Source organism: Asparagus officinalis, chromosome 4 (assembly GCF_001876935.1).
Source record: "Asparagus officinalis chromosome 4, Aspof.V1, whole genome shotgun sequence".
NCBI classification, from domain to species: Eukaryota; Viridiplantae; Streptophyta; class Magnoliopsida; order Asparagales; family Asparagaceae; genus Asparagus; species Asparagus officinalis.
This window is the reverse complement of record NC_033797.1, coordinates 93,859,695-93,884,982: the sequence shown is the minus strand read 5'-3', so window position 1 is coordinate 93,884,982 and position 25,288 is coordinate 93,859,695. Positions and strand designations below refer to the sequence as shown.

The 25,288-nt window shown below is 37.8% G+C and overlaps 4 protein-coding genes across 4 annotated transcripts; 3 read left to right on the top strand and 1 right to left on the bottom strand.

Moving 5' to 3' along the window:
• LOC109837855 (pentatricopeptide repeat-containing protein At4g30700) lies at positions 1-2,241 on the top strand. Its single transcript, XM_020406225.1, has one exon. The coding sequence runs from the start codon at positions 29-31 to the stop codon at positions 1,625-1,627; it is 1,599 nt and encodes a 532-aa protein (XP_020261814.1). The 5' UTR covers positions 1-28; the 3' UTR covers positions 1,628-2,241.
• On the top strand, positions 2,456-5,317 carry LOC109837853 (pentatricopeptide repeat-containing protein At2g03380, mitochondrial). The gene is made up of 2 exons (XM_020406218.1): positions 2,456-2,801; positions 2,898-5,317. The coding sequence occupies exon 2, from the start codon at positions 3,161-3,163 to the stop codon at positions 5,291-5,293; it is 2,133 nt and encodes a 710-aa protein (XP_020261807.1). The 5' UTR covers positions 2,456-2,801; positions 2,898-3,160; the 3' UTR covers positions 5,294-5,317.
• On the top strand, positions 5,338-10,399 carry LOC109837856 (AUGMIN subunit 8-like). The gene is made up of 5 exons (XM_020406226.1): positions 5,338-5,655; positions 7,060-7,176; positions 7,331-7,420; positions 8,825-8,932; positions 9,825-10,399. The coding sequence occupies exons 1-5, from the start codon at positions 5,626-5,628 to the stop codon at positions 9,888-9,890; spliced, it is 411 nt and encodes a 136-aa protein (XP_020261815.1). The 5' UTR covers positions 5,338-5,625; the 3' UTR covers positions 9,891-10,399.
• Positions 21,716-23,535, bottom strand: LOC109839050 (60S acidic ribosomal protein P0-like). Its single transcript, XM_020407484.1, has 2 exons — positions 23,506-23,535; positions 21,716-22,162 (listed from the first exon to the last, which is right to left on the bottom strand). Exons 1-2 carry the CDS (start codon positions 23,533-23,535, stop codon positions 21,716-21,718), a joined length of 477 nt encoding a protein of 158 aa, XP_020263073.1.

Here is a 25,288-nt window from a genome sequence, read left to right as displayed (position 1 = left end):
CCGCCATGTTGTTACAGGGCTCATTTCGATGTATTGCAAGTTTGGGGAAGTATTGGTGGCTGAAGAGTTGTTTAGGGAGATGGATTGGGTTGATGTGGTTTCAATGAATGCTATGATTTCCGGGTATTCTTCGAATGGGTATGTTGAGGATGCGGTTGGGGTGTTTAAGGAATTGATTGGCTCAGGTGGGAAGCCTAATCCGAGCACTTTTGTGGGTTTGATCCCGGTGTTTTCGCCATTTGGGCATGAGTCTCTTTCTAGATGCATTCATGGGTTTATTTTGAAATCTGGGTTTGATCGGAATTCGAGTGTATCCACTGCTATCACCACTGTTTACATTAGATTGAATGATATGGAGGCAGCTAGGATGGCATTTGATGTGATGCCAGAGAAGACCATGGCATCATGGAATGCTATGATATCGGGGTATGCTCAAAATGGCTTGACAGAAATGGCAATTAGCCTCTTTCAAGAAATGCAGTCTCTCAAAGTTCAGCCGAATCCAGTCACAACAGCGAGCATCCTTTCTGCCTGTGCTCAACTGGGAGCACTCACGTTGGGGAAATGGGTTCACCAAATAATCAACAGGGAGGGTGTTGAACCTAATGTCTATGTATCGACAGCCCTGATCGATATGTATGCAAAGTGTGGAAGCATCGGGGAGGCAAGAAGGATTTTCGATGCTATGAGAGAGAAAAATGATGTTTCTTGGAATGCCATGATAATGGGCTATGGTCTCCATGGCCAAGGCCAGGATGCCGTCAGACTATTTCAGGATATGCTTTCGAGTAATCAAATTTGTCCAAATGGAGTCACGTTTCTCTCGGTCTTGAATGCTTGTAGCCATGGGGGTTTGGTTGAGGAGGGTCGAAGAATTTTTCATTCTATGGATGGTGATTATAGGGTTAGACCGGGACCAGAGCATTATGCGTGTATGGTTGACATGCTTGGCCGAGCTGGGAAGCTCAAAGAGGCATTGGAGTTTATAGAGAGAGCTCCAATTGATGCAGGCCCTGGTGTTTGGGGTGCCTTGCTCGGTGCTTGCAAGATTCATAAAAACACGAGCCTTGCACAATTGGCCTCGAAAAAGTTATTTGAGCTCGAACCTGAGAACCCTGGTTACTATGTTCTTCTATCAAACATACACTCAGCTAACAGAAACTATTCAAAAGCAGCAACGGTCAGGGACGAAGTCAAGAGCCAGAGGATGACAAAGACACCTGGATGCACTTTGATAGAGATTAACAATACAATGTATACATTCACCTCTGGTGATCGATCACATCCGCAGAGTGAAGCAATTTATGCAAAGTTAGAGGAAATCACTGGGAAAATGGTTGAAGCTGGATACCGGGTTGAGACTGATGCTGCATTGTATGATGTTGAAGAGGAGGAGAAGGAGAGCATGGTGAGAGTTCATAGCGAGAAGCTGGCTATTGCTTTTGGGCTTATAAGCACTGAACCGGGCAGCGAGATTAGGATCATCAAGAACTTGAGGGTTTGTTTAGATTGTCACAATGCGACGAAATTTATATCAAAGGTTACTGAGAGGGTAATCGTGGTGAGGGATGCCAATAGGTTCCATCATTTTAGAGATGGAGTGTGCTCTTGTGGAGACTATTGGTGAGAATAAGCTTATTTTTTTGTTTCACTTTTGGTTGAAGTACTTTATTTGATCATGGATTCTTGAGCATCTTCTGAATGGTAAGTAGATCCAAGATGGAAGTGATGATGATAGTGAGGATTACAGGAAATGCAGTTATAATTAGGATATCATCAAGGACTCGAGCTATAAAAGATTCTTGAGCTGTGTATTGATTGTAATGACGGAAGAATAAATGTGTAGTGAAGAGATCCAAGGGCATGTATCTTGGAATGACAAAGGGTGAAGTTTGTTGGGAAAGAAGTCAGAAGAAGCTATATTTTGTATGAATGGAATAAATTCAAAGGGCTTGAATTGAACATGGTTAGCTTATACAAGACAGGCTACGAATAGTTGGATCCAGCGTAAGCTTCCAAGATTTCTTTCAAAGGTGATCCCAAGGGAATGAGAATGGGGAGTCTAAATATGTATAGCTAGCGGTTCTTCAATTTTCAGTTCAAGCAGAGTTACCTTAGGCTTCCAATCTGTAGCAGAGTGGGCATAATTCAAATTTGACATAATCACTGTTTTAATTAGTCAATTTCCTTGTAACTGTAACACTTAATATATTCAAAACTTTCTTAACTACTGCTTTAAGATGATTTGAGTTTCATTATATCTGGCTATGCTCTTCAACTAGCAGCTAATGGATATCGATCTAGTAAAAAATGGTCCAGTCCCAACAGGTGAAACTAACCGTTGGGGCTGTTAGCACAAGCCCCAACAGGTGAAACTATCCGTTGGGGCTGCTAGCACAAGCCCCAACGGTTAGCAAGTGTTTTTTTCCCTAAACACAAAATAGAGGGAAATTTCCCTCCATTTGTTTTCGCGAAAATTAAAAAAACAAAACAAACACCCCAAAACCGGCCCCGTTCTCTCTCTCTCACAAAAAAAAACCCAAACCCCCGTTGCGCCTTCGAACCCCCCGCCACCAACTCTAAACTCGCCGACCCTGGAGGTGGCCGGCGGAGGTCGTCGCCGCCCCTGGAGGTCGCCCCATTCTCTCTTTCTCTCGCACATCAAAAAACCCCTGTCGAAGGTCGTCGCCGCCCCTGAATCTCTCCACAAGAGCCAGACCATCACCGACAACACCGTGACCATCCTTGGATCCTTCGATCACCGCCTCTCCGCCCTCGAGGCCGCCATGAGACCGACTCAGGTATTGAATCTCTCCTGTAGTTGAAACCCTAGGTCGATATGATTCTCGTTCTGTTAGGGTTTGTTGAAGTGAATTAGGGTTTTGATTTTGGATCAGGTTCGGACGCACGCGATTCGGAGGGCGTATGAGAATATTGATAAGACGCCTAAGTCGGCTGAGGTTATTCTCGGTCAGTTTGATCTCACGCGTCAAGTAGCTGGTGTTATGGGTTAATCTCAGAAAAACCCCCTGACATATTTTAATTCGAATAGAATGGACCCCTTTAAACTGTGGGTGTTTTTCAAATAACCCGTGACGTTTTTTATTCCACTACAAATTTGGAAATCCCAATATCCCACTCCAAATTTGGGGGTGTTCCGATGAAACCCTTGTTCCCTCCAATTTGGAGACTATCTTCATCTTCCATCATTATACGTAGGACTCAAGTTTTCTTCAGATTATATCACCACGTAAAGAAACCCATTAGCCTATCTCACCTTCATCCCTACACTTCTCCATTAAATTCCTCTGAGAAACCCAAGTACCCATTTCTCTATTTATTGGATTCTTGCACTGATCCTTTCTCGGTAAAGAAAATCCACACCCATCTCATTGTTCATGGCCTCACCCAAATCCTCCCTTTTCAAACTAAGCTGTTGAGCTCGTATGGTTCTTTGGGGAACACTAAGTATGCACGCTTGGCGTTCGATAGAATTCCGAGCCCAGATCTCTATTCATGCAAAGCAATGCTAAAATGTTATGTCATGAATGGTTGCTTTGATAAATCCATTGGGTTTTATTGGTACATGAGAGAATGTGATGTTGAGTACGATAATGTTGTCTTCTCTCTCCTGCTTAAAGCTTGCATCAAGTTGGTTGACCTCGATGAGGGGAAGAAGCTACATTGTCTTGTAGTTAAAGTTGGAAATCCCGATATTTTCTTACTGAATGTTTTTGTTGATATGTATGCAAAATGTGGAGACTTGGATTCTTCTGTGGGAGTGTTTGAGGAAATTCCTCATCCAAATGTAGTTTCTTGGGCTTCGGTCATAACGGGTTGCAATCAGAATTATCGCCCAGAAAGTGGATTGCTTCTTTTTAATCGCATGAGATTGGCTGATATTGAACCAGAGGAGCATATAATGGGAAGCTTGCTCACATCATGTTCGATGGTAGAGTCTCCACATCAAGGAAAGTGGATTCATGGTTTCGTATTGAAAACTGGAATGTGCATGAACGCTTTTGTGGCTACTTCAGTGTTGGATATGTATATCAAATGTGGAGAAGTTACCGATTCTCGGGCCTTTTTTGATGAGCTTGACGACATCGATCTTGTTCTATGGACTGCCATGATTGTTGGCTACACTCAGAAAGGATTCCCAAGTGAGGCATTGAAGTTGTTTTGTGATAAGAAATGGGCAGGCTTAGTTCCTAATTCTGTTACCTTATCAACTGCCCTCTCTGCTTCTGGTAAATTGTGTATGTTGCATTTGGGTAGATCAACTCATGTGCTAGTGTTCAAACTAGGCCTTGAAGAGGTAGAAGAGGTGGGAAACTCTCTTGTTGATATGTATGCAAAGTGTGGTGCCATTTCCGAAGCTGACTGTGTGTTTAAGAGAATACTTAACAAAGATGTTGTCACATGGAACGCAATGATTTCAGGCTACGCACAGAATGATTTTGGGCATGAAGCCTTGGAACTTTTTAATCAAATGAGATTAGATGGTTGCTTGCCCGATGCTATCACTGTGGTTAGCGCTCTCTCAGCGTGTGTTTGTTTAGGAGCTCTATGCACTGGTACTTCATTCCATTGTTATGCAGTGAAGCAAAATTTTCTATTTAATGTCTATGTCAGTACAGCTCTTCTGAACCTTTATAATAAATGTGGGGACTCGTTCTCAGCTCGTAGAGTCTTCGATGATACAAGAAATAAAAACACCGTGACTTGGTCTGCGATGATGGGTGGATATGGGATGCAAGGGGATCCTGCAGGATCTCTTGATCTCTTTAGCAAAATGTTGGAGGAAGAGTTGAAACCAAATGATGTAACATTTACTTCTATTTTATCAGCTTGTAGTCATGCTGGTTTAGTTGATGAAGGCCAAAAGTACTTTGAGAGAATGACACAAAAGCACAACATAGCCCCATCAAAGAAGCATTATGTTTGTATGGTAGATATGCTAGCTAGAGCAGGGAAGGTCGAAGAAGCTTTGAAATTTGTAGAAAGAATACCTGTTGGAACTCACGTTAGTGTGTGGGGGGCTTTGCTTAATGGATGTAGACTGCATTCGAGATTGGATATCGGAGAAGTTGTAGTGAGAAGGATGATGGAAATGGAACCGGAGAGTCCAGATTATTATGTGTTGATGTCTAATTTGTATGCGTCGGATGGTAGATGGGCTGAAGCAAATAAGATCAGAGAGTCAATGAAGGAAAAAGGTATGAGCAAGTCTCCAGGCTCTAGTATCATTAGTATGGATCAAGGTTCAGATCGCCTTGCCTTAAACTTTTAGGACATTTGGGAATTTGTAAAAGGGTTTGAAGTATCTATCAGTGCATAGAAAAGGATTCTACACATGCTGAGAGAAGTGTGGCACATAGAAGCACCCAGGAGCTGATAATGTGATGTCATGGCCTTGAATCCTCAGGAGCCGGTCATTTCAGACTTGAGGCGAATTTCGTCTTGATCTTACTTTCTGATATCCTCATTCATTCAGACGTCACAAAGGCCGGCCTCCATTTTGTCTGTACAGTGAAAGAGTTTTTCTGTTTCCTGTGGCTTTAACCGTGCAGATAGATTCCTCAGTCTATTCAGAGAGATCATGGAAGCCAACTGAAGCAAGAGATGATGCTGAACTTAATTCTGAGAGAACAGGTAATGTATGGTCAGTATTTTTCTTTTTCTGGCACATGAATGTACTTGATGAATGATTCTTCTGTTAGATAATTCTGTCCACGAGTCATGTCATTGTTAAAGTTCCAAATAACAATTATCAATTATTACTCTATATGTTGAAAATATTAACATATATTGCCTTAATTCCAAAATTATAAGAGAAAAAAATTAATTCCAATGTTTACATACTCCTATTATATACATCATCTTAATACTAAGCTGACAACTACTTTGTGTGACTATTGGGGAACCCTAAGGCAAAAACATGGACTAAAACAATATCGTATGTACATACATGCATAGATGCATGAAAGCATGCATACATGTGCGCGCGCACATTCACATACATATAGAGTATAGACAGATACATATACATACCATTCATGGATTTCCGTCTTTCATCCACGTGAATATGCATGGTTTCGGGAAGGGTGATGAAATTTTTGATGATTCCCCTTTCAAGATGGAATTCCACATGTATAGTTCTAATAATCTATTTAAAATATGGATTGTAGTCTTTGTTTAGTGAGGGGATCTTTTGAAATACATTCGTCCAAAATAATAAATTTCCATTTTATTCTTATATAGAATACTACATAAATTAAAATTCAAAAGACTGTTTTGTGCACATATAATAAATTTTAAACTTTTGAACATGCATTGTCCTGCAGCTGATTTATCAATTATTCTGTCTGTGATTCATATTAATTAACACTCAAATTATTTACATACGGACTCCTTTAACTTATCCTTTGGATATACAGTATTATGATAGATTTTCCTTTCTAAAAGACAGTAATCCTTTATGGTGCAAAACACTTGTTGGAAGAGCCAAAGAATCATGGTATATTTCACCTTAATTTGTGATCAAGCTGTATTCTGCAAACTAATCCGAATCAGAATCAGAAGAAAAATGATGTCATTGCTTTTTGAAATTTTAAGCATTAAAATTATCTTTTTTTTCTTGGGAAAAGCACTATTACAGCCTAAGGAAATATATCCTCGTCATTCAGAGCATCTTATGTACCTTGAGGCTCTAGAAGTCTACCGTTTTAAAGTGGCTACCTTGTACAAAGCATCAGGTTACATTGTTGACCCACTAGTTTAAGCTTTTGAGTAAGGTGATTATTTGACAGGTTTGTAACAGTTGCATTACCCATATTCGTTGCCTTCTTTATTTGTCTTATTCGTGTTCTAACCTATCTCATCATATGGTTCTTATCCTTCTTCTCCTCCTTTCAGTTCATGATATTTTTATTTATGTTTTAAACCAATAAATTTCCTGGGTATCTTGCTTGAGTTGCTCGGAAATCTGTAATAGGATCTTCTTAAAATTTAAGCTCAGTTATCTGAAGCTCTTGCGTGGCATTCAATTTTCTGCAGACATCATATCTTGAAGAATGGGCTGTATTGGATATGGATTACAATAATTCATTATCGGGGGCAATTGGAGCTTTGAAGGCAAGCACACTCCGACTTCCAGTTTCAGGGGGTGCAAGGGTATGATTGATTATCATGTGATCAGAAGCACAATGTAAAACATGAATTATCATTTTTATAATCATTCATGATAGGTTTTGGGAGAAGTTTATTAATTTTCATAGAAATGTTCTCAAGAGTTATTTCATTTTATGTTTGCCTCCTGCTTTTACAGGGTGATGCACATGCTGTGAAGCATGCTATTAGTTCGGCAGTTGATGTAATGCAAGTAATGGGATCTTCCATCTGCAACTTGCTATCAAAGGTGAGATTGGGCTCTGTTATTTTTTCACTCTCCGTTTCTGAAGTATTGAAGGTTTAAGTATAGATATTATGCAAGAACTTTGGGTGGGAAAAATTGTGGTTTTGAAATAGTAGTGACGAAAATAACATACATATGGAAGGGATGTTAGCTTTCTAGGGGAATTCCATGGATAATCTTTCCTTGTTGTCTCAGTTCTTTTTAATATTCCAAGTGTAGACATTATGCAAGAACTTTGGGTGAGGAAAATTTGGGTTTTGAAATAATAGTGATGAAAATATGATTACCTGTTAACAAAGGCAACTAAAAGAAAATGTGAGGTTGATGATAATTATTCCTAGACAACAGACCTTGACAATCACTTCCTCTTATTCTTCTGCTCCTTGTAATTATAACAGAGTCCTGAACATATTCGTAACTGTACACTGAGTCTATCATAATCTTTGAAGCGACAACATTTCTAGTTATTATAGTTTGGGCTTTCTTAAAAAACCTGTCTTACCTACTGTGGCTTCATGTTTTCCGCACAATTCTAGCATTAAATTAGTTGGATCATTTTCTTATATTCCACTAGAAGTTTGTCTGCTCTTTACTATTCATTGCAAGCACTATCAAGTTACTTCAATGAACTTAAGTGCACTGAAAAACATGTGCCTGATGGCGTGGTTTCCAGTGGTCTGTATCATATGATATACTATATGGTGTCTGAGTAACATAATATTAAATTCTGAACCTGCATGGGCTAACTTGATGGCCAAGTATATAAGCTGGTACCTGTCTATAGTAAAGCAAAAGCAAATATTGATGGAAAAAGCAGAAGCCTCTCCACATCATTACCAACATAGGTATCTTGGCTTTTTAAGTCATGATAAGAACAAGGTGTAAAATCTCAAGGCTAGATTTTCTGTTTTCATTGCCTAGTCCATCACTAATTGCATTTATTAAATAATCACATATAATCTAGGTACTTGAACTCACATGTAACTGAAATTCTGTGACACTAGGTAACTCTCATGTAGGTGAAATTCTGTGACACTGGGACTTAATTGAGCTTGAATAAGCTTTCAAGTTGGCCTTTTAATAGACATGTTAAAATAAGTGTTCGTATGGATTTTTCGCTTTTAGTTTTACACTCTTCTTCCTAGTCAGCTTTAGTTCTTGATTAATTGCTCAAATTTATATTTCTAACTTGTCTCCTTCCTGATACATAGTAGATATGTAGAATTTGGGTTTCATAACACTTGGATTGAGTAAATAACTGATTTTTATGAATTAACTAGCCTTTGATTTGTCTAGTGAAATCGATTCAAATTCAGTATGCCTTTCAAGAAAATGCTGAATTATAGTTGTAGCTGGGTGTTTGCGGTCTCAAATTTTGTAATATGACTCGGATCATATATTTCGCAGGTAGAAAGTACGGGAGTGCTTGTGTCTGAACTTGCGGCTGTTGCAGCAAAAGAGAGAGCCATGCTTGACGAATGCAGAGAACTACTAGCTTCAACAACGGGAATGCAGGTAGAAATATAGTTGTATTTGTTTTGCATGCAGAAACCAAACATGTAGTTTCACATTGTAAGATGTGAAATATTGTTCTAATATTTTTAGCTGGAACAAGGATTACACCCCATCAATATTGCTATCAACTCGATTCCATGGACCTACCATCTAACTTCAAACCTAACCATCTTTTCATGGCCGCCAGTTTGATTTAGGTGTGAAATACTACCTTGATCATCGTCATTGTAATTACGTAGAGTATTATGTATCACATTGTACATGACTGCCTTTACTAAGAACTGTGCAATTAGAACTGCTCGAGTCTCTCTGAAAATGGGAAAAGGGCATAATTACATTATATTGTCCCTCAACCTTTTTTAAAAGGTGTATTGTATTAGAGTTCGTTGCTTCTCATTTTGTATTTGCTGAAATCAGTATCCAGCTCACTTTGGCAAAACTAGCTGAAAGCTGCGAGATTATAGCTGAAAGCTGTTAAGCTAGCTGAAAGCTGTGAAATTGTAGCTGAAAGCTGTTAGCTGTGTAGCTAGCTGATTGACTAGAGCTGTTTGGCAAAAGTAGCTGTACAACTAGCTTAAGTTTGTTAAATGACTAAAAAAGACATGTAATATTATTGATATAAAATTAGAATTATTAGGGGCAAAAACGGAAGACAAAAATTGGCAGCTCCTTCCCAAAGACAAACACTACTTGAGGTAGCTTTTCAAAAGCTACTTGCAAAAGACACAATCTCTAAAATAATCTCCTCCTATTTTTGGTCACCAAACAGCTCTACTAGCTTATTGACCAAGTCAATAAGACACAAGCTCTTAGATAAGACACTTTTTTTGGTTGCCAAACAGTGCCATAATACTACAATTTATAGCTGAAGCTGATGATCTATTGTCAACAGGTTCAAGAATACAGCCTCAGAACACAACTCATACAACTGAAACAGAGAGATCGTAAGGTTCTATAGCGACCGTGGACTCATACAGTTGAAGCCAAGAGGTTTACAAGGGGGCCGTGACATTTTCTCGACCCGTGCCCTCTCTCATTGCTAACAACTTACATCCATGTAAAGTAAATACATGTTTGTGCAGTGAGTGTAAATTCGTTTTACCATGGTGGGAGATTACTCTTCCAGATCCTAATGTAATTTTTGTAAAACTCACCAACAAAAAGAAGAGAAAAGAAATTAGGAAGGAAGTAAAGGGGATAGAAGCATTGTGCACTTGGTGTTACTACCTACTCATCATCAGTAACAGCTTCAGTTTGGCAGGAAAGCCATGATCACTGAGTATAAGTAAAATTGAAGCTTTAAGGGATATACCTTCATGACCACAATGTTCTCGTTTTGCTTTGTAATTTGCTATGATATTTTGCTTCTGACTGTGAAGAATTTGGCTGGGCATGATGATGTCCTCCCCAAATACCTTTGATTCAATTACCTGTACAAATGAACTTTTCCCCCCCTTTTTTTGGTGATGAGCTCAGCTGATTACTGTTGCGTCTTTTGGGTTGTAAACTTGTAATGGTTTGTTGGGGACTATGGAGCACACAAATAACCACACACTAAGGAGTGTAAGCACCAACAACGCAGAGTATTTTGTGGTTCGATCAGATGTGCCTACATCCACTGTCCCTCAAGTGGGATATCCACAATGTTCACAAACCAATATGCAGTGCAGCAAATACAAGCAATACAAGTTTTGCATGGAAGAAACTTGAAACCCCTCACACATCTCACATCTTTCAAGGAATACGAGAATACCGATCACTCAAGATCTCCAATAGACCATTATTACACTACACAAAGAATCCGAGAACACCAATCACTCAAGACATATAAGGGAAGGCTCCCTCTCATTTGGAGGATGACATTCTCGAACACAACCATTAATAGAATGGCACAATATAAGAGGATGGTGCTTGACAAGGAGGGTATGAAGAAAATTGCTGACTTCGAAAAACATATTTTTCTTAAGGAATGAAATGTTATTCTAGAGAAAGCTGAAAGTTTAGCTTACCATATGCAGGTTACACCAAGTGTGTCATGCAAGCTAGTTGCAAAACGTAAGATGACATGCAGGATGCGCGAGCTAAGGAAGAACCTAGGCCTAACAAGAAGGCTTGGAGAGGGAACAGGGTGGGAAAGAAGGGAAAAGTCAAAATGGCATGCCACAACAGTGGGAAATTGGGATACTTTACACGTGGATGCATGCATCCAAAGAAGGCACTCACCCCATCCTTAAATGATGCATTAGTTTGCAGTCTAATTTTTTTTTTTGACTTTTACTGATTCTCCTCATTTGTCGGTTGCAAACTCAGGATGCTCAAACCATGTAGTCCGGGAACTAGGATAGATTTGTGGAGTGTTATAGCATTTTGATAGAAAATGAGCAACTCTTCAAGGGGAAGAATATGGAAACACTTGCCTTCTTCCCAAAGTCTTGCATGTTCTAAAGAATCGGTGAAATTCTTTTAGTGTTTGGGCTATTGCATTTTGGTGATGTTCATTTTTAATAAAAATATTTTATTATTATGGGACATTATTGCCATAATATTGGACAACCTTTGAGACGGTTTATTTTTCGTTGATGTGAACGATTTTGTTACAAGATGCCAATAAAAGATATAGTAATTTCTATGAAATATGTTGCTGTGAAATGATTATGTAATAATATGGGATGTCTAGATTAATGCACATAATGCAAGAGAAGATGATCCGTCTAGCTCAAGGTGAACTTCTAAATTTGTTCGCTAAGGTCATTTTTCCCACTTGTGAGCCTTGCTTGCAAGCAAAGCTACAAAAGAACCATTTGGAGTAGGGTACATCGACAATGTTATATAACTCATCCGTTTTGACATTTACTGACCATTAAGTGTGAAAGCTCAGACTTAAGTCCCTTAGGGGCTGTTTGGTTGTTTTTTTTTTGGGTGAAAACCTGTCAAAATGTCAGATTTTCACCCCCTTTCCATCTCAAAATAAAACAAACAAACAGCCCCTTAGTTCACTACATTCGTTGATGATTATTCATGACACAATCTCACACACGTGTGAAGCTTCGAGATGCTTTTAGTGCTCCTTGAATGAGATTTAGAATCGATTTCAAAAGTACATAAAACTATTAGGACCTGAGTGTGGTTGAGAATATCTATCTGAGCAGTTCAAGGTACTATGTGAGAAGAAAGGATTGTTCGATAGATGACTACTCCATATACTTTGCAAATTGTGTGGCAGAGGGAAGGAATAGAATATTATTTAATGTGGTGAGGTCCATGATAGCGCATGTGAATTTATTCATATCTGTTTAGGGAGTTGCGTTATTGACTGCTACATATGTACTAAATCATGCGCCTTCCAAGGCTATTAATTCTATACCTTATGAGCTTTGGACCGGCAAAAAACCTTGTTAGACCCTAGAGTGGTGGTTGGAGGGGGGGGGGTGATTAGGGTCTTATGCTAATCTAATATGATTTTATGCCAATTAAAAAATAATTCAACAAACTATTCTTGCAAGATAGATATACAGTGTGTTATGAGCAAGAATAAGCAATATGAGCAAAGGGATATAACCTAGCAAAGAGATATATGGTGAATTATATGCAAGGATATATAAACTAATACAACGGTAAAATAAATAATCTACAAATATGATAGGGCAATATGAAGAGTAATACACAAAGGCGATATAATATATGAATACAAGAATAAGTACGCCAATGCAATCACAAACAAAAGATATGATCACGGAGTTCGGTTCCCACGACCAATGTCTCCGCTCCTCACCTCGAGGAGATCTCTACTATCACAACCGGGTTTTCTATGCTCACCTGAATAACGTTTACACCACACAATACAGTTTTCTAGCTAACCGAAACTTTACAATCTACACTCTTGTAATCCCACTTTACACCCTATAAGTGTTGGTCTCTAGCCCGTATCTCCCTCAAGTGTTAGGAATTACAACTTATCTCTAGGCATTACCACCTACCCCACTTCTCTTGGGACAACCCCGTCTCTCACCACACACTCCTCTCGGTGTACAAGTATATTACAAAGTGTATCTCACAATGAAGCTCTCAATACAACAAATTTGTTCTCTATAATAGATGAGAACTTAATGTAGGCTCACTCTCTAAGTCACACAATCCCACAACCCAATTATACAATGTATGCAACTACAATAAGCTCAATGGTTGTGTGTGTAAACAAAGAGAAATAAAATCAAACTCAATTAAAGTCTAGCAAATATAAATATGACAATGTAAATATAAACAAGCTAGATAATTGAGTTGAGAAAACTTCTCTAGAATAAGAGAGATGGAGATGTGAAGTGGAAAGCTCAAACCAAAGATGATCTCCTCTTCTCGTGAAACAATCTTCACAAACTTAAACTTTTAACCCACACTTAAACAAAACTTAAACTCTTATAAAAACTTATTTAAAATATCCATTAGTAGTAGAAAATAGTTATGGCAAAGGGGTATATATAGGGTAGAAGAAAACAACCCAAAAAAACCCTAAAAACCCACTAAAAAATAAAAAACAGCAAGTTACCGTTATTGTGCAACGATAACTTCGGCGATCGACCACGGCTACTGTAGTGGTCAACCGCGAGAGCCAGAATGCTCTCTGGACTGCGTCCGGTCGACCATGGTGGTCGACCATACTGTAGCACGATCGACTGTAGCAGTTGACCGCGAAAAACTGACAATTTTAGAAACTGGAAAATTATGTATATGGCTTTGTAAAATCAATTAAAAATAGTAAATCAACTTTAAAAATCATGAACTTTTGAGGGAAGGTTTTACACATGTAGATGAACATGTTAGAGAAAGAATTTCTTAAATATAACTTCCCATTTATGAGAAATAATTATTTGAACACGGATATACAGTTTCTGAAAAACTGCTAAAAACTCGTTTTTGTAAATTCAATTGAAAATAACAAAACAACTCCAAAATTAGTAAAAGTTGGGAAAATATTCGTATATATGATGATAAACATGTAAACGAAGAAAATTTTTAAATCACATTTCCCAATTGTATAAACGCATCTGTTTTGCAAAAACATGCACGAACATGAACTTATTTAAAACTTGATTTTGTAAATTCAATTAAACATAAAAAATTAATTCCAAAATTGATGAAATTTTGGGAAACATTTATAAACATGAAATTAAACATGTTAGAAAAAGATTTTCTCAAATTGAATTTTCTATTTGTGAAAACTCATGTATTTTACAAAACTTGTAAATACATGTGTATATAAACTTCTTGATTTTTGACTATTGAGTTAAACAATATTTTGAAACCTTATAAAATGATTTTATAGACTTAATAGAATATGTATATAATGGTTGTTAAGTCCAAAAACCAATAACTCAATATTTTGTCAAAATTACTCAAAATCAAGAATTGTTTGTATGTGTGATATAGAGCTTAGAGTATCTAACACACATAATATAAACTCCTAAACTAAATTACCCAAGCTTTATCTTGATCTTCAATATGCTCTTCTTGGTAAACTTGCGGATGAAGCTTGAACTTGAATCTTTAACTTGAATTGTATTGCTTCACTCTACTATTTCCTTCCATCCTCCGATGGATATGATCGTGAATACTTAAATTCCATCTATCCTCCAACATATTGTTTACCTAGAATAAATATAAAACACAAACAATAGACAAACAATATTAGATGTAAATTATTTGTAAATCATCATCAAAATAAGAAGGCCAACAATCTCCCCCTTTTTGATAATGACAAACAATTTAGAAAAATGATATATGCATGAAAAGAAATGAATATATAAATTATAATTCATATGCATATAAACAAGGAAATGTATACTCACAATGTTTCTCCCTCTTTGATAACATAAAAAAGGTGAACCAAAAGAATTGAGAGAGCGAAAACTCCCCCTACATATAAGCATGGGTGAGTATAACACATATAAAGATATATGGATTGCTCCCCCTATCAAAATGCCTTAATGACTGTATGAAATGAAGGCTAATGCAATCATATGTGAGCAAGCATAGATGAATATGCTAAATATCACTCACATACTACAAGATAATGAGAACACATATGGATGTACCATTGAAATAATGTGTCTCAAAACATAAACATAAAAATCATGTATAAAAATAGATTTATGAAATCAAAAGAAAAGGAACATGAAAATCATGCAAAAAGTTTTCAAATGAAAACAAATTAATTAATAAAATCACAAATCAAGATTTAAGCCCAAAAATGATGTTTGATCAATAAATTTTTTTTTGTAAAACTTGATCAAACCACATAAAAATACATTATAAAGCATATTTAAAATTTAAAGCATCTATTTGTGCTTATATAATGAATTCAAAAGAACAAATCAAAGCAAAATTTTCATAATTCAAAAGTAGCATACAAGAATCATGAACTATGGATTTGAAAAACTAAAAATCATCTTTAAGAGTATAAAACCAAATCATCATTGATTTTCACAAATGAGAGAGGCAACCATATCAAGCTCTTGAGCTTGTTCCAATCCATATAAGGACTTTTAGTACCTGGTAAACAAGATTTGGGAATAAACACCTAATTATATAAACACAAACCTCTTATTAAAACAAAACCAATAATCATGAAAACAAAAGAATTTGACCAATAAAAAGAATTGTTTTCATGTTCAAGAAATTGAAGTATAATTTTCAAAACCAAGAAAAGGAGAAAAAAAACACTAAAATACTTAGTTTAAAAATCAAATTTGTTTTGGTACCCAAGAATTCTTGGTACCAAGAGATTTAGGGACATGACCCCTATCTTTCAAGCTCAAACCCCTAGGGTTATGAACCCTCTTGGGCGTATTTGGTGCACTAACACGGTCAAAACAATAATCATTCAAATGACCCTTTCGATTGCAATGTGTGCAATAAAAGCGATCCATTTGTTTTTGTGAACCATTAGCTCGTGCATGGGAACCATTTGCAAAAATAGGTTGTTTCTTTAAAATTATTTTACAAACGGGAAACTCTCCTCAAATCAAAACAAAATTTGGTCAAATGACCAAAACGACCACAATGATCACACTTAAACTGTTGTGGTCTTTTAAAATTATTTGGCAAAAGTGAAATCTTTTTCAAATCAAAGCAAAACTTTGCCAAATGGCCAAACCGACCACATAGATCACATTTAAACACACGTGCATGTTTATGATGATCATTATGAGCATGTTCATGTGCATGTGATGAAGAAACTTGATGAGATGCACAAGAAGGATTAATATTCTTATGTTTGTATGCATCATAGCAAAATTTAGATTAATGACCTTTACGATCATAAATTGAACACTTGTAAACTTTGCTATATATGTGTGCATGGTGTATGAGATGTCTAGATGTAGTAGCATGAGACTTAGCACACATATCCATAAGCTTCTTATGATTATTAATGCATGTTTTCAAAGTTAAATCTAAAGATGAAATGCGTTTATTCACAAGATTCAAATCTTCATTATTAGGCACATATGCATTTTTATTAGAAGTATATATAGTCATTTATAAAAGAAGAAGTATTATTTTTTATGTTCTCTACTTCTAACATGGCATCAATCTTAGTATGAGATAGGCTAGCAATTGATGAGATCAATTTTTTATTTTCCAAATTTAGTAAGTCATTGTTTTCTTTAAGCATAGCATTTTCTTTTGCAATGACATCCAATTTGGATGTTATTACCTCATGATCGGATTTTAATTCTACATGCTTGCTTTTTAAGTTAATAAAATTATTATGCAATTTGTTATAGGCATGTAATAATCTCTTAGATGTACAAGCGAGTTCATAACTATATAAATCATTAATGAATTCAAACTCGCAAACCTCACTAGGTCTATCGCCTAGTGCCCGTGTGCATGATGTTAATTTTGAACTTGAAGCGGGATCCTCCAAAGCTTGTCGGATCGCCTTCAAGTCCCCTTGATGTGCTTCAATAAATTTTCATAAGGTGTAAGCACTATCAAAATGAACAAACTTGTTAGACATAGATGAATCAAAAGCATTTAGCAAATATTCTAACAAAATCTTGTTCATTGTAAATAATCTTTGATCATTTTTATTCAATTTAGATTTCTCCGAAGTGGGCACAATATAAGCATCGTCTATAATTTCCCATAAACCAAAGTGTCTAGATCGAACGAAAAGTTTAAATGTAAAACACCATTGAGCATATGGAAAATTATCTAAATGAAGAGCAACATTAATGGCATAACCTAAACAAGGTACACCGTGCATATCCATAATGTATGTATGTGCAAGCAAGATAACAATAAAATCACAAAACTAGATTAGTATAAAAATAAGATAACTTGGATCTTTAACTCAATACGATTAGTCCTTAAATCAAAGATCACCAAGCTCTGATACCAATTGTTAGACCCTAGAGAGGGGTAATTAGGATCTTATGCTAATCTAATACGATTTTATGCCAATTAAAACTAATTCAACAAACTATTCTTGCAAGATAGATATACAATGTGTATGAGCAAGAATAAGCAATATGAGCAAAAGGATATATCCTAGCAAAGAGATATATGGTGAATTATATGCAAGGATATATAAACTAATACAAGGGTGAAATAAACAATCTATAAATGTGATAGGGCAATATGAAGAGTAATACACAAATACGATATAAGATATGAATACAAGAATAAGTACGCCAATGCAATCACAAACAAAAAAATATGATCACGGAGTTCGGTCCCCACGACCTACGTCTCCGCTCCTCATCTTGAGGAGATCTCCACTATCACAATCGGGTTTTCTACGCTCACCCGAATAACGTTTACACCACACAATATAGTTTTCTAGCTAACCAAAAACTTCACAATCCACATTGTTATAATCCCACTTTACACCCTATAAGTATTGGTCTCTAGCCCGTGTCTCCCTCAAGTGTTAGGAATTACAACCTATCTCTAGGCATTACCACCTACCCCACTTCTCTTGGGACGACCCCGTCTCTCACCACACACTCCTCTCGGTGTACAAGTGTATTACAAAGTGTATCTCACAATAAAGCTCTCAATATAACAAATTTGTTCTCTATAATAGATGAGAACTTAATGTAGGCTCACTCTTTAAGTCACGCAATCCCACAACCCAATTTTACAATGTATGCAAATACAATAAGCTCAATGGTTGTGTGTGTAAACAAAGAGAAATAAAATCAAACTCAATTAAAGTCTAGCAAATATAAATATAACAATGTAAATATAAACAAGCTAGATAATTAAGTTGAGAAAACTTCTCTAGAATAAGAGAGATGGAGATGTGAAGTGGAAGGCTCAAGCCAAAGATGATCTCCTCTTCTCGTGAAACAATCTTCACAAACTTAAAACTTTTAACCCACACTTAAACAAAACTTAAACTCTTATAAAAACTTGTTTAAAACATCCATTAGTAGTAGAAAATAGTTATGGCAAAGGGGTATATATAGGGTAGAAGAAAACAACCCAAAAAACCCACTAAAAAATAAAAACCAGCAAGTTACCTGTACTGTGCAACGGTAACTTTGGCGGTCGACCGCGACTACTGTAGCGGTTGATCGTGAGAGCCAGAAGCTCTCTGGACTGCGTTCGGTCGACCGTGGCGGTCAACCACACTGTAGCACGGTCGACTGTAGCGGTCGATCACGAAAAACTGACAATTTTAGAAACTGGAAAATTATGTATCTGGCTTTGTAAAATCAATTAAAAATAGTAAATCAATTTCAAAAATCATGGACTTTTGAGGGAAGTTTTTACACATGTAGATGAACATGTTAGAGAAAGAATTTTTTAAATATCATTACCCATTTATGAGAAATAATTATTTGAACACGGATATATAGTTTCTAAAAAACTGCTAAAAAATCGTTTTTGTAAATTCAATTGAAAATAACAACACAACTCCAAAATTAGTAAAAGTTAGAGAAATATTCGTATATATGATGATAAACATGTAAACGAAGAAATTTTTTAAATCACATTTTCCAATTGTAAAAACGCATCTGTTTTGTAAAAACATGCACGAACATGTGCACGGACATGAACTTATTTAAAACTTGATTTTGTAAATTCAACTAAACATAAAAAATTAATTCCAAAATTGATGAAATTTTGGGAAACATTTATAAACATAAAATTGAACATGTTAGAAAAATATTTTCTCAAATTGAATTTCTCATTTGTGAAAACTCATGTATTTTACAAAACTTGTAAATACATGTGTACATAAACTTCTTGATTTTTGACTATTGAGTTAAACAATATTTTGAAACCTTATAAAATGATTTTATAGACTTAATAGAATATGTATATAATGGTTGTTAAGTCCAAAAACCTATAACTTAATATTTTGTCAAAATTACTCAAAATCAAGAATTGTGTGTATGTGTGATATAGAGCTTAGAGTATCTAACACACATAATATAAACTCCTAAACTAAATTATCCAAGCTTGATCTTGATCTTCAATATGCTCTTCTTGGTAAACTTGCGGATGAAGCTTGAACTTGAATATTTAACTTGAATTGCATTGCTTCACTCCACTATTTCTTTCCATCCTCCAATGGATATGATTGTGAATACTTAAATTCCATCCATCCTCTAACATATTATTTGCCTAGAATAAATATAAAACATAAACACTAGACAAATAATATTAGATATAAATTGTTTGTAAATCATCATCAAAACAAGAAGGCCAACAAACCTAACTGGGTAATTTGTGACCATGGGGCTCACTGTACTTATATGCACACCACATCTCACTCACATGGGAAGTTAGCCCCAAGAGAGAAGAAGTGCATAGTTATTCACTATTCAAAACATTTAAAGGATTAAGTGTTCATCACAACGTGGGAAGGTGGAATAGCTCTTGAGATTATATCATGAAATACAAAGATTCTCAAACAAGATTTTCCTTGTAAGGGGAAGATGAGCTAAGACTTTGATTTATTTGAGATGGATGAAAGCACACCAAGAGGCCCGGTCAAGCATGAGGACCAACATTCTATGCTTCCTGGGGACGGTAGGAACAACATTTCCATTATTAATCCTGAATCACCATCACAAGAATCTCAAGAACTCATATGAAGTAGTCACCAACCAATCCCTTGTCATCGTTTAGAGATTGAGAGGAAAGTGTGTATGGTGGCTGTTTGTGGAAAATTTTGATGTAAAAGAAATGAAAAAAAAATTAATTTGTATTCTCTCAAAATCGATTACAATTTGGATTCCGATTACAAAAGAGAGGAGAATGAATTTGATTCTCCCATTTGTTTAAAACTGGGTTCTTCAAGGTAGCGATAAAAGAGAGGAGAATGAATTTGATTCTCCCATTTGTTTAAAACTGGGTTCTTCAAGGTAGCGATGGAGTACCTCCTTCGATTGCTTGCGTCGAACTTGCTCTCCGTTGACGATCCGACCGTACTTTCTCACGAGAACGATTGACTTGAATGATGAATCCGGTTTAGAACTCTTAACAAGTTTAAGAAACTCAGAACGAGTTAAAAACTCTGAAAAGAGTTGTTGAAAATCGAATAATCGATTAGTGTAATTAGCTTGCGTTGTAAGTCTAATTAAGAACTCTTAACGAGTTTAAGAACTCAGAACGAGTTGAAACTCTGTAATAGAGTTGTTAGAACCAAAAATTCGGTTAATAGCCGAGTAGACCCGCTGTTGGTGAAGAGATTCTCCGAACTTTGATTAACTGACTGCTGATCAGTTCCTTGATCTTCAGAAAACTCGCCCTCTTAGCCCAACTTCAGGTGGTTTTGATCTCCAAATCTCTAACCCTGTGCGGTTTAGATGCTAAAACCGATCAACCTCTTACTCAGTTGAGTAATGCGGTTATTTATAGGGGGATAAGGGGTGTAACCAACCCCTAAATCTGCTCCTATGTGGGCGAGAATCCCTCAGAACGTGGGATAAACGGTTGTTAGGCCGTTCAACCTGTGTTTGAACAAGTCAAACACCTAACTTGGTGTTCTGGGCCTTAACTCTGCACCCAAGGCTTGAGACGCAAAGTTAAATCTCTGCTAGAGATTTGAAACGCACAGGCCGCATGCGCACAGGTCGCTTTGTGTGCTGAATCTCAACTCTGCGTCTTGAGTTTGAGACGCAGGGTTGAGTGTTTGCTGAAGAACGCACAGTCTGTGCGTTTTGTGTTTTAACTCTGCGTTGCAGAGTTGAATGTCTGCTGGAGAACACACAGTTCGTATGCGTTTTGAGTTTGAGAAACGCAGAGGTGGACTCTGCTTTTGGGAGAGGTTGTTGGCTTATAACCTCGTCCATTACAACATCACAAAGGCTACTGCTCATTGATCTTTACTTGTTATGGGGTGTGAAAGTCGTCAGATTGTAACTCTCACAGTTGGTAATGAAGGCTACTGAATAGAGTTTTCATCAGCTGTCAGAAGTGTCGTTGATTTGTAACTCTTCTTGATCTATGTGAAAAGTCCTCTGTTTGTAGCTTTTGTTTGTTGAAGCTTGATAGGGATCAGCTATCTATTATGATTTTTAGACAGCCTACAGAGCCCCCTCCAAAGTTTTTAAAAGTTCGCGGTTGACTAGGATGAATTTTTGGAATACTTTGGATCCCAAAATTTTTAGTTGGTTGGTTATTCGCTTCGTCTGATTTGAAGACATTGTGAACTTAGTTGTTGGAATGCTGAAATTTTGTTTCCTTGAACCAAACAAGATAGCTTTTGAGTTTTGATGACAATGAACTTAGTCAAACAAACTAAATCCCAAGTCATCGTCAGACTCACCGACAGGCTCGTCCTTCTTCTCTTTTTCCTTTAGAGGCAAGAGCAGTAGTATTCTCAGCAGATGTAACAGAGATAACAGCAACAACAAGGACGTTCTTGTAGGCATTGACGAACATGTGAAGCGCAACTGCAAGAGTTGGGTAAGAGAGAGTCAAGGACAGCGAAGCAACCACAGAAACACCAACTGCAAACTTGTCAACGAGGTCATCCTCCGTGAGGTTGAGCACCTCTGGGCTTAAGACAGATCTATTGTCATAGACAGAGAGAATCGCAAGCCCATATGAGAATGGCTTTATCCCAAGTTTAGTTAGGAGGGCAGCCTCAGAGGGACCCACTTTATTTCCTTTCTTGATCAGCTCAACTGGAGTGATGATTTTAGCAATATCATCATTACTCTTCGTTGGGATGTTAAGCCATTTAGAAGAATGAGTTACGCGTAACTCCTGTCTTCATTAATCTTGGTGGGAACGTTAAGCGATTTAGAAGAATGAGTTGTGCGCAGCTCGTGGCTTCATTAATCTTCGTTGGGATGTTAATCCACTTAGAAGAATGAATTCGGTACAACTCTTGGATTCATCAATCTTGGTTGGTATGTTAAGCCACTTAGAAGAATGAGTTGTGCGCAGAATCACGTTTAACAGTTTTAGCGTTGCTGATTGTAATCTGTTTGTACTCATCCAACAGACTCCCCAGCGGAGTCGTCTGTTTCTTCTTGGCTTTGATCACCTTGATGGCCACATCTGCTTCCCTCTATTTATTTAAAACTATGTTTTGGCTTCAAACGTTAAGAAATTCATTTGATGACGTTTAAAACGCACAGGTGGATTTGCATGCTTGAAAATTGAAACGTAGAGTTGAACTCTGCGTTCAGAAGCTTAACCAACACAGACGCACATGCCGCGTTTGGTGGGATTCTGGGCCTAGAATCTCACCCTGATTCGACAGCTCACAGCTGTCTATAAATAGACCACTGGGGTCAAATCAAAAGTCATCCGACTTTTCATCTGTCTTCTTTCGAAAAGCTTAACGAAGATTTCGTTTTGAACTCCGGTGAACCCTGTTCATCTTCTCCTATCATCATCCTTAATGTGCGTCTGAGAAAGAAGACTGTCTCTCGTCAAAAGTTGCCCGCTGCCGCTGCTCCAAGTTCTCGGTCAACCTCGGCTGTCGGCGGTGATAAAACTCAGGCCGGTGCGCCGTCGGCACAGGCTTCCCTCGTTGTTGGTAAGTATCGACCTTCATGGCCACAAAACTTGCTTCGACGAGTTCTCTGAAAACCCTAGATGGGTTCTTGTGAACGAGGAAGATGACTCGTTTTAATATTGTAACGCAGAATTGGAACTTTGCATTTCGAATTTGAAACGTTAGGGTCCGACTTCTGCGTTAATGAGTTCTGACGCATGGTCTGGGCTGTGCATTAGAAAATTTAACGCAGAGTTTGACCTTTGCGTTGATAAATTTTAACGCCAGGTCTGAATTGTGTGTTTGAAAACTTAACGTAGGGTTCGACCTCTGCGTTTGATAACATTTTAATGCCAGATTTGAACTGTGCGTTTGAAAACTTAACGCAGGGTTCGACCTCTGCGTTTGATAAAATTCAATGCCAGGTTTGAACTGTGTGTTCGAAAGTTTAACGCAGAGTTCGACCTCTGCGTTGATAAAATTCAACGCCAGGTTTGAACTGTGCGTTCGAAAGCTCTCACTCCTCTAAGGATTTTGACTAAGGTTCCTTTGTTTTATTTCCTCGTTGACTAATTGAGTACTTTTCTCTTTTGTAGTGCCTTACTCCCGTGAACCTCTTACTCTTCGTCACCATTTCGGACGCGAGGGTGGCGTGGATTCAAATATGCAATTCAATCTGCGTCAGGAACTCCTAATTTTTCAGGATGCATACAAGGATCGTGTCACCCTGATCTCGAATCCAAGCCCAGCTGTACTTAGGGTTTTAGTTTCAGACGCCAAGTTTGAACTTGAATCCCACAAGAAGCTCACCAAACCAGCCTTTCTATTTGGGGATCATGTCACTATCTCAAAAGAGATCGTACATGGCGGCCATTACAAATGGCTAAGGCAAATCGGGGATCGTCGCTTCTTCCTTCCTGATACGCACAGAATGTTCCTAATTTCCTACTATCAATGTGCCTCTGTTCCCCGCCATATGAATTGGCACTTGGTTAAAGAGCAGGACGGGGTAGCTATTGGGGCTTTGACTTACAAGGGCGTACACACCGTTGGTTACAATCGACAGGTGTCAGCTTTGGAGCCCTGCTTATTCTCACGGGGGTATCCTTTAGGGGAAACAGCTAGCACCGCCAACACTTTTAGGCGAAGATTTCTGGCCGTGAAAGGAGAGTTCCCTTCCTCAGTATTTAGGGCTCCTGGATGGGTACACTCTACCGTGACAGAATGGTGGACACGAATGACGGAATTCGTGCTGACAGAGTTAGAGGGATCATTAGCTCAATCTGGGCTTGGTTGCCCTATAATGGCTACCAAATGTGGTATTGCCTATAACCACTATAATTTCTTTGCCATTTTGGAGAGATATAATCCGGACACTTGCACATTTTTTACGCCGGAAGGAGAATTAGGGTTTGCCCTGCATGAAATGTATGATGTCTCGAGCCTTCCTTTCGGAGATTTGCTCTATATGAAGAATTCATCCCTGGGTCCAACGAGCTTAGAATTTTGAAGGAGACGAATCCTGAAGTCTATGACACCTTGTGGGAAGTAATGTGTCATTTTCAAATCTGCACCTAGCTGACAGGGACACGTGGGCGTGGTATAAAACAGCTATCTTAGGCTGAATACCTTTTCCAGAATTTGTCTCATAAGACCGCTGCCGTGTCTCGTCGGGATGTGAGCACCCCTGAGACTATCCAAGCTTTGATTAGTGATGCCACTATTCACTATGTTAATGACGGAATAGAAGATGATTTCCCGGCGCAGACTGAATTCGAAAGCTTCCACCATCAGGCTGCTACACCTATTTCTGACATGGCCTTATTGGTAGGCTTTCTCATACTGTGGCTGAAGCGGTGTGTAGTCCCTACCAGGCCAATAGATGTTGTGATGATAGAAGTAGTCTATCCGGCTGTCCTCTTAGCTCACGGGAGACATGTGAACTTACTTTCAGCTATGACGTGCTGTTTGCAGCATGGTTTGAGGGATTTGTGTCTCGAATTCATTCAGGTGAAGGAGATAGACTCTGAAGGAAAGAAAAGTTTGGTGACACCAAATCCTCGAGTACCCTTGCCGTATACTTATCTGATGGCTTGGTACGTATCCCATTATCCACATTTGATGAGCACTCCATCTTCCTCGGGTGAAGGCTTCGTCCCCTTCGTGCAGAGACTAGAAAAGGCTACTTGGGAGGGAACCTATGTAGTGAGGGTCCGTCAGATTCTGTCGAGAGACCTTAATTACCACATATTTCGTTGCTTCCCGGACTTTGATGGCGGCGGCTATGGGCAGGTATTCCAAGATACCGCTGGCCCTAATGGTTTTACCCGTTTAGACGGGGGAGTTTTCCATTGGCTATTAAACATTAGGCCTGGTTATCTCCTCCT

What these genes read in the sequence shown, in the direction of transcription:
- LOC109837856 (XM_020406226.1), top strand. Translation starts at nt 5,626, where the DNA reads ATGATGCTGAACTTAATTCTGAGAGAACAG. An exon ending in ACTTAATTCTGAGAGAACAG is followed by an intron (nt 5,656 to 7,059) that starts GTAATGTATGGT and finishes AATTTTCTGCAG; the next exon opens with ACATCATATCTTGAAGAATG. An exon ending in CAGTTTCAGGGGGTGCAAGG is followed by an intron (nt 7,177 to 7,330) that starts GTATGATTGATT and finishes CTGCTTTTACAG; the next exon opens with GGTGATGCACATGCTGTGAA.
- LOC109837855 (XM_020406225.1), top strand. Translation starts at nt 29, where the DNA reads ATGTATTGCAAGTTTGGGGAAGTATTGGTGGCTGAAGAGTTGTTTAGG.
- LOC109837853 (XM_020406218.1), top strand. Translation starts at nt 3,161, where the DNA reads ATGAAACCCTTGTTCCCTCCAATTTGGAGACTATCTTCATCTTCCATC.
- LOC109839050 (XM_020407484.1), bottom strand. Translation starts at nt 23,535, where the DNA reads ATGGTGACGAAGAGTAAGAGGTTCACGGGA. An exon ending in AGAGTAAGAGGTTCACGGGA is followed by an intron (nt 22,163 to 23,505) that starts GTAAGGCACTAC and finishes TAATGAAGACAG; the next exon opens with GAGTTACGCGTAACTCATTC.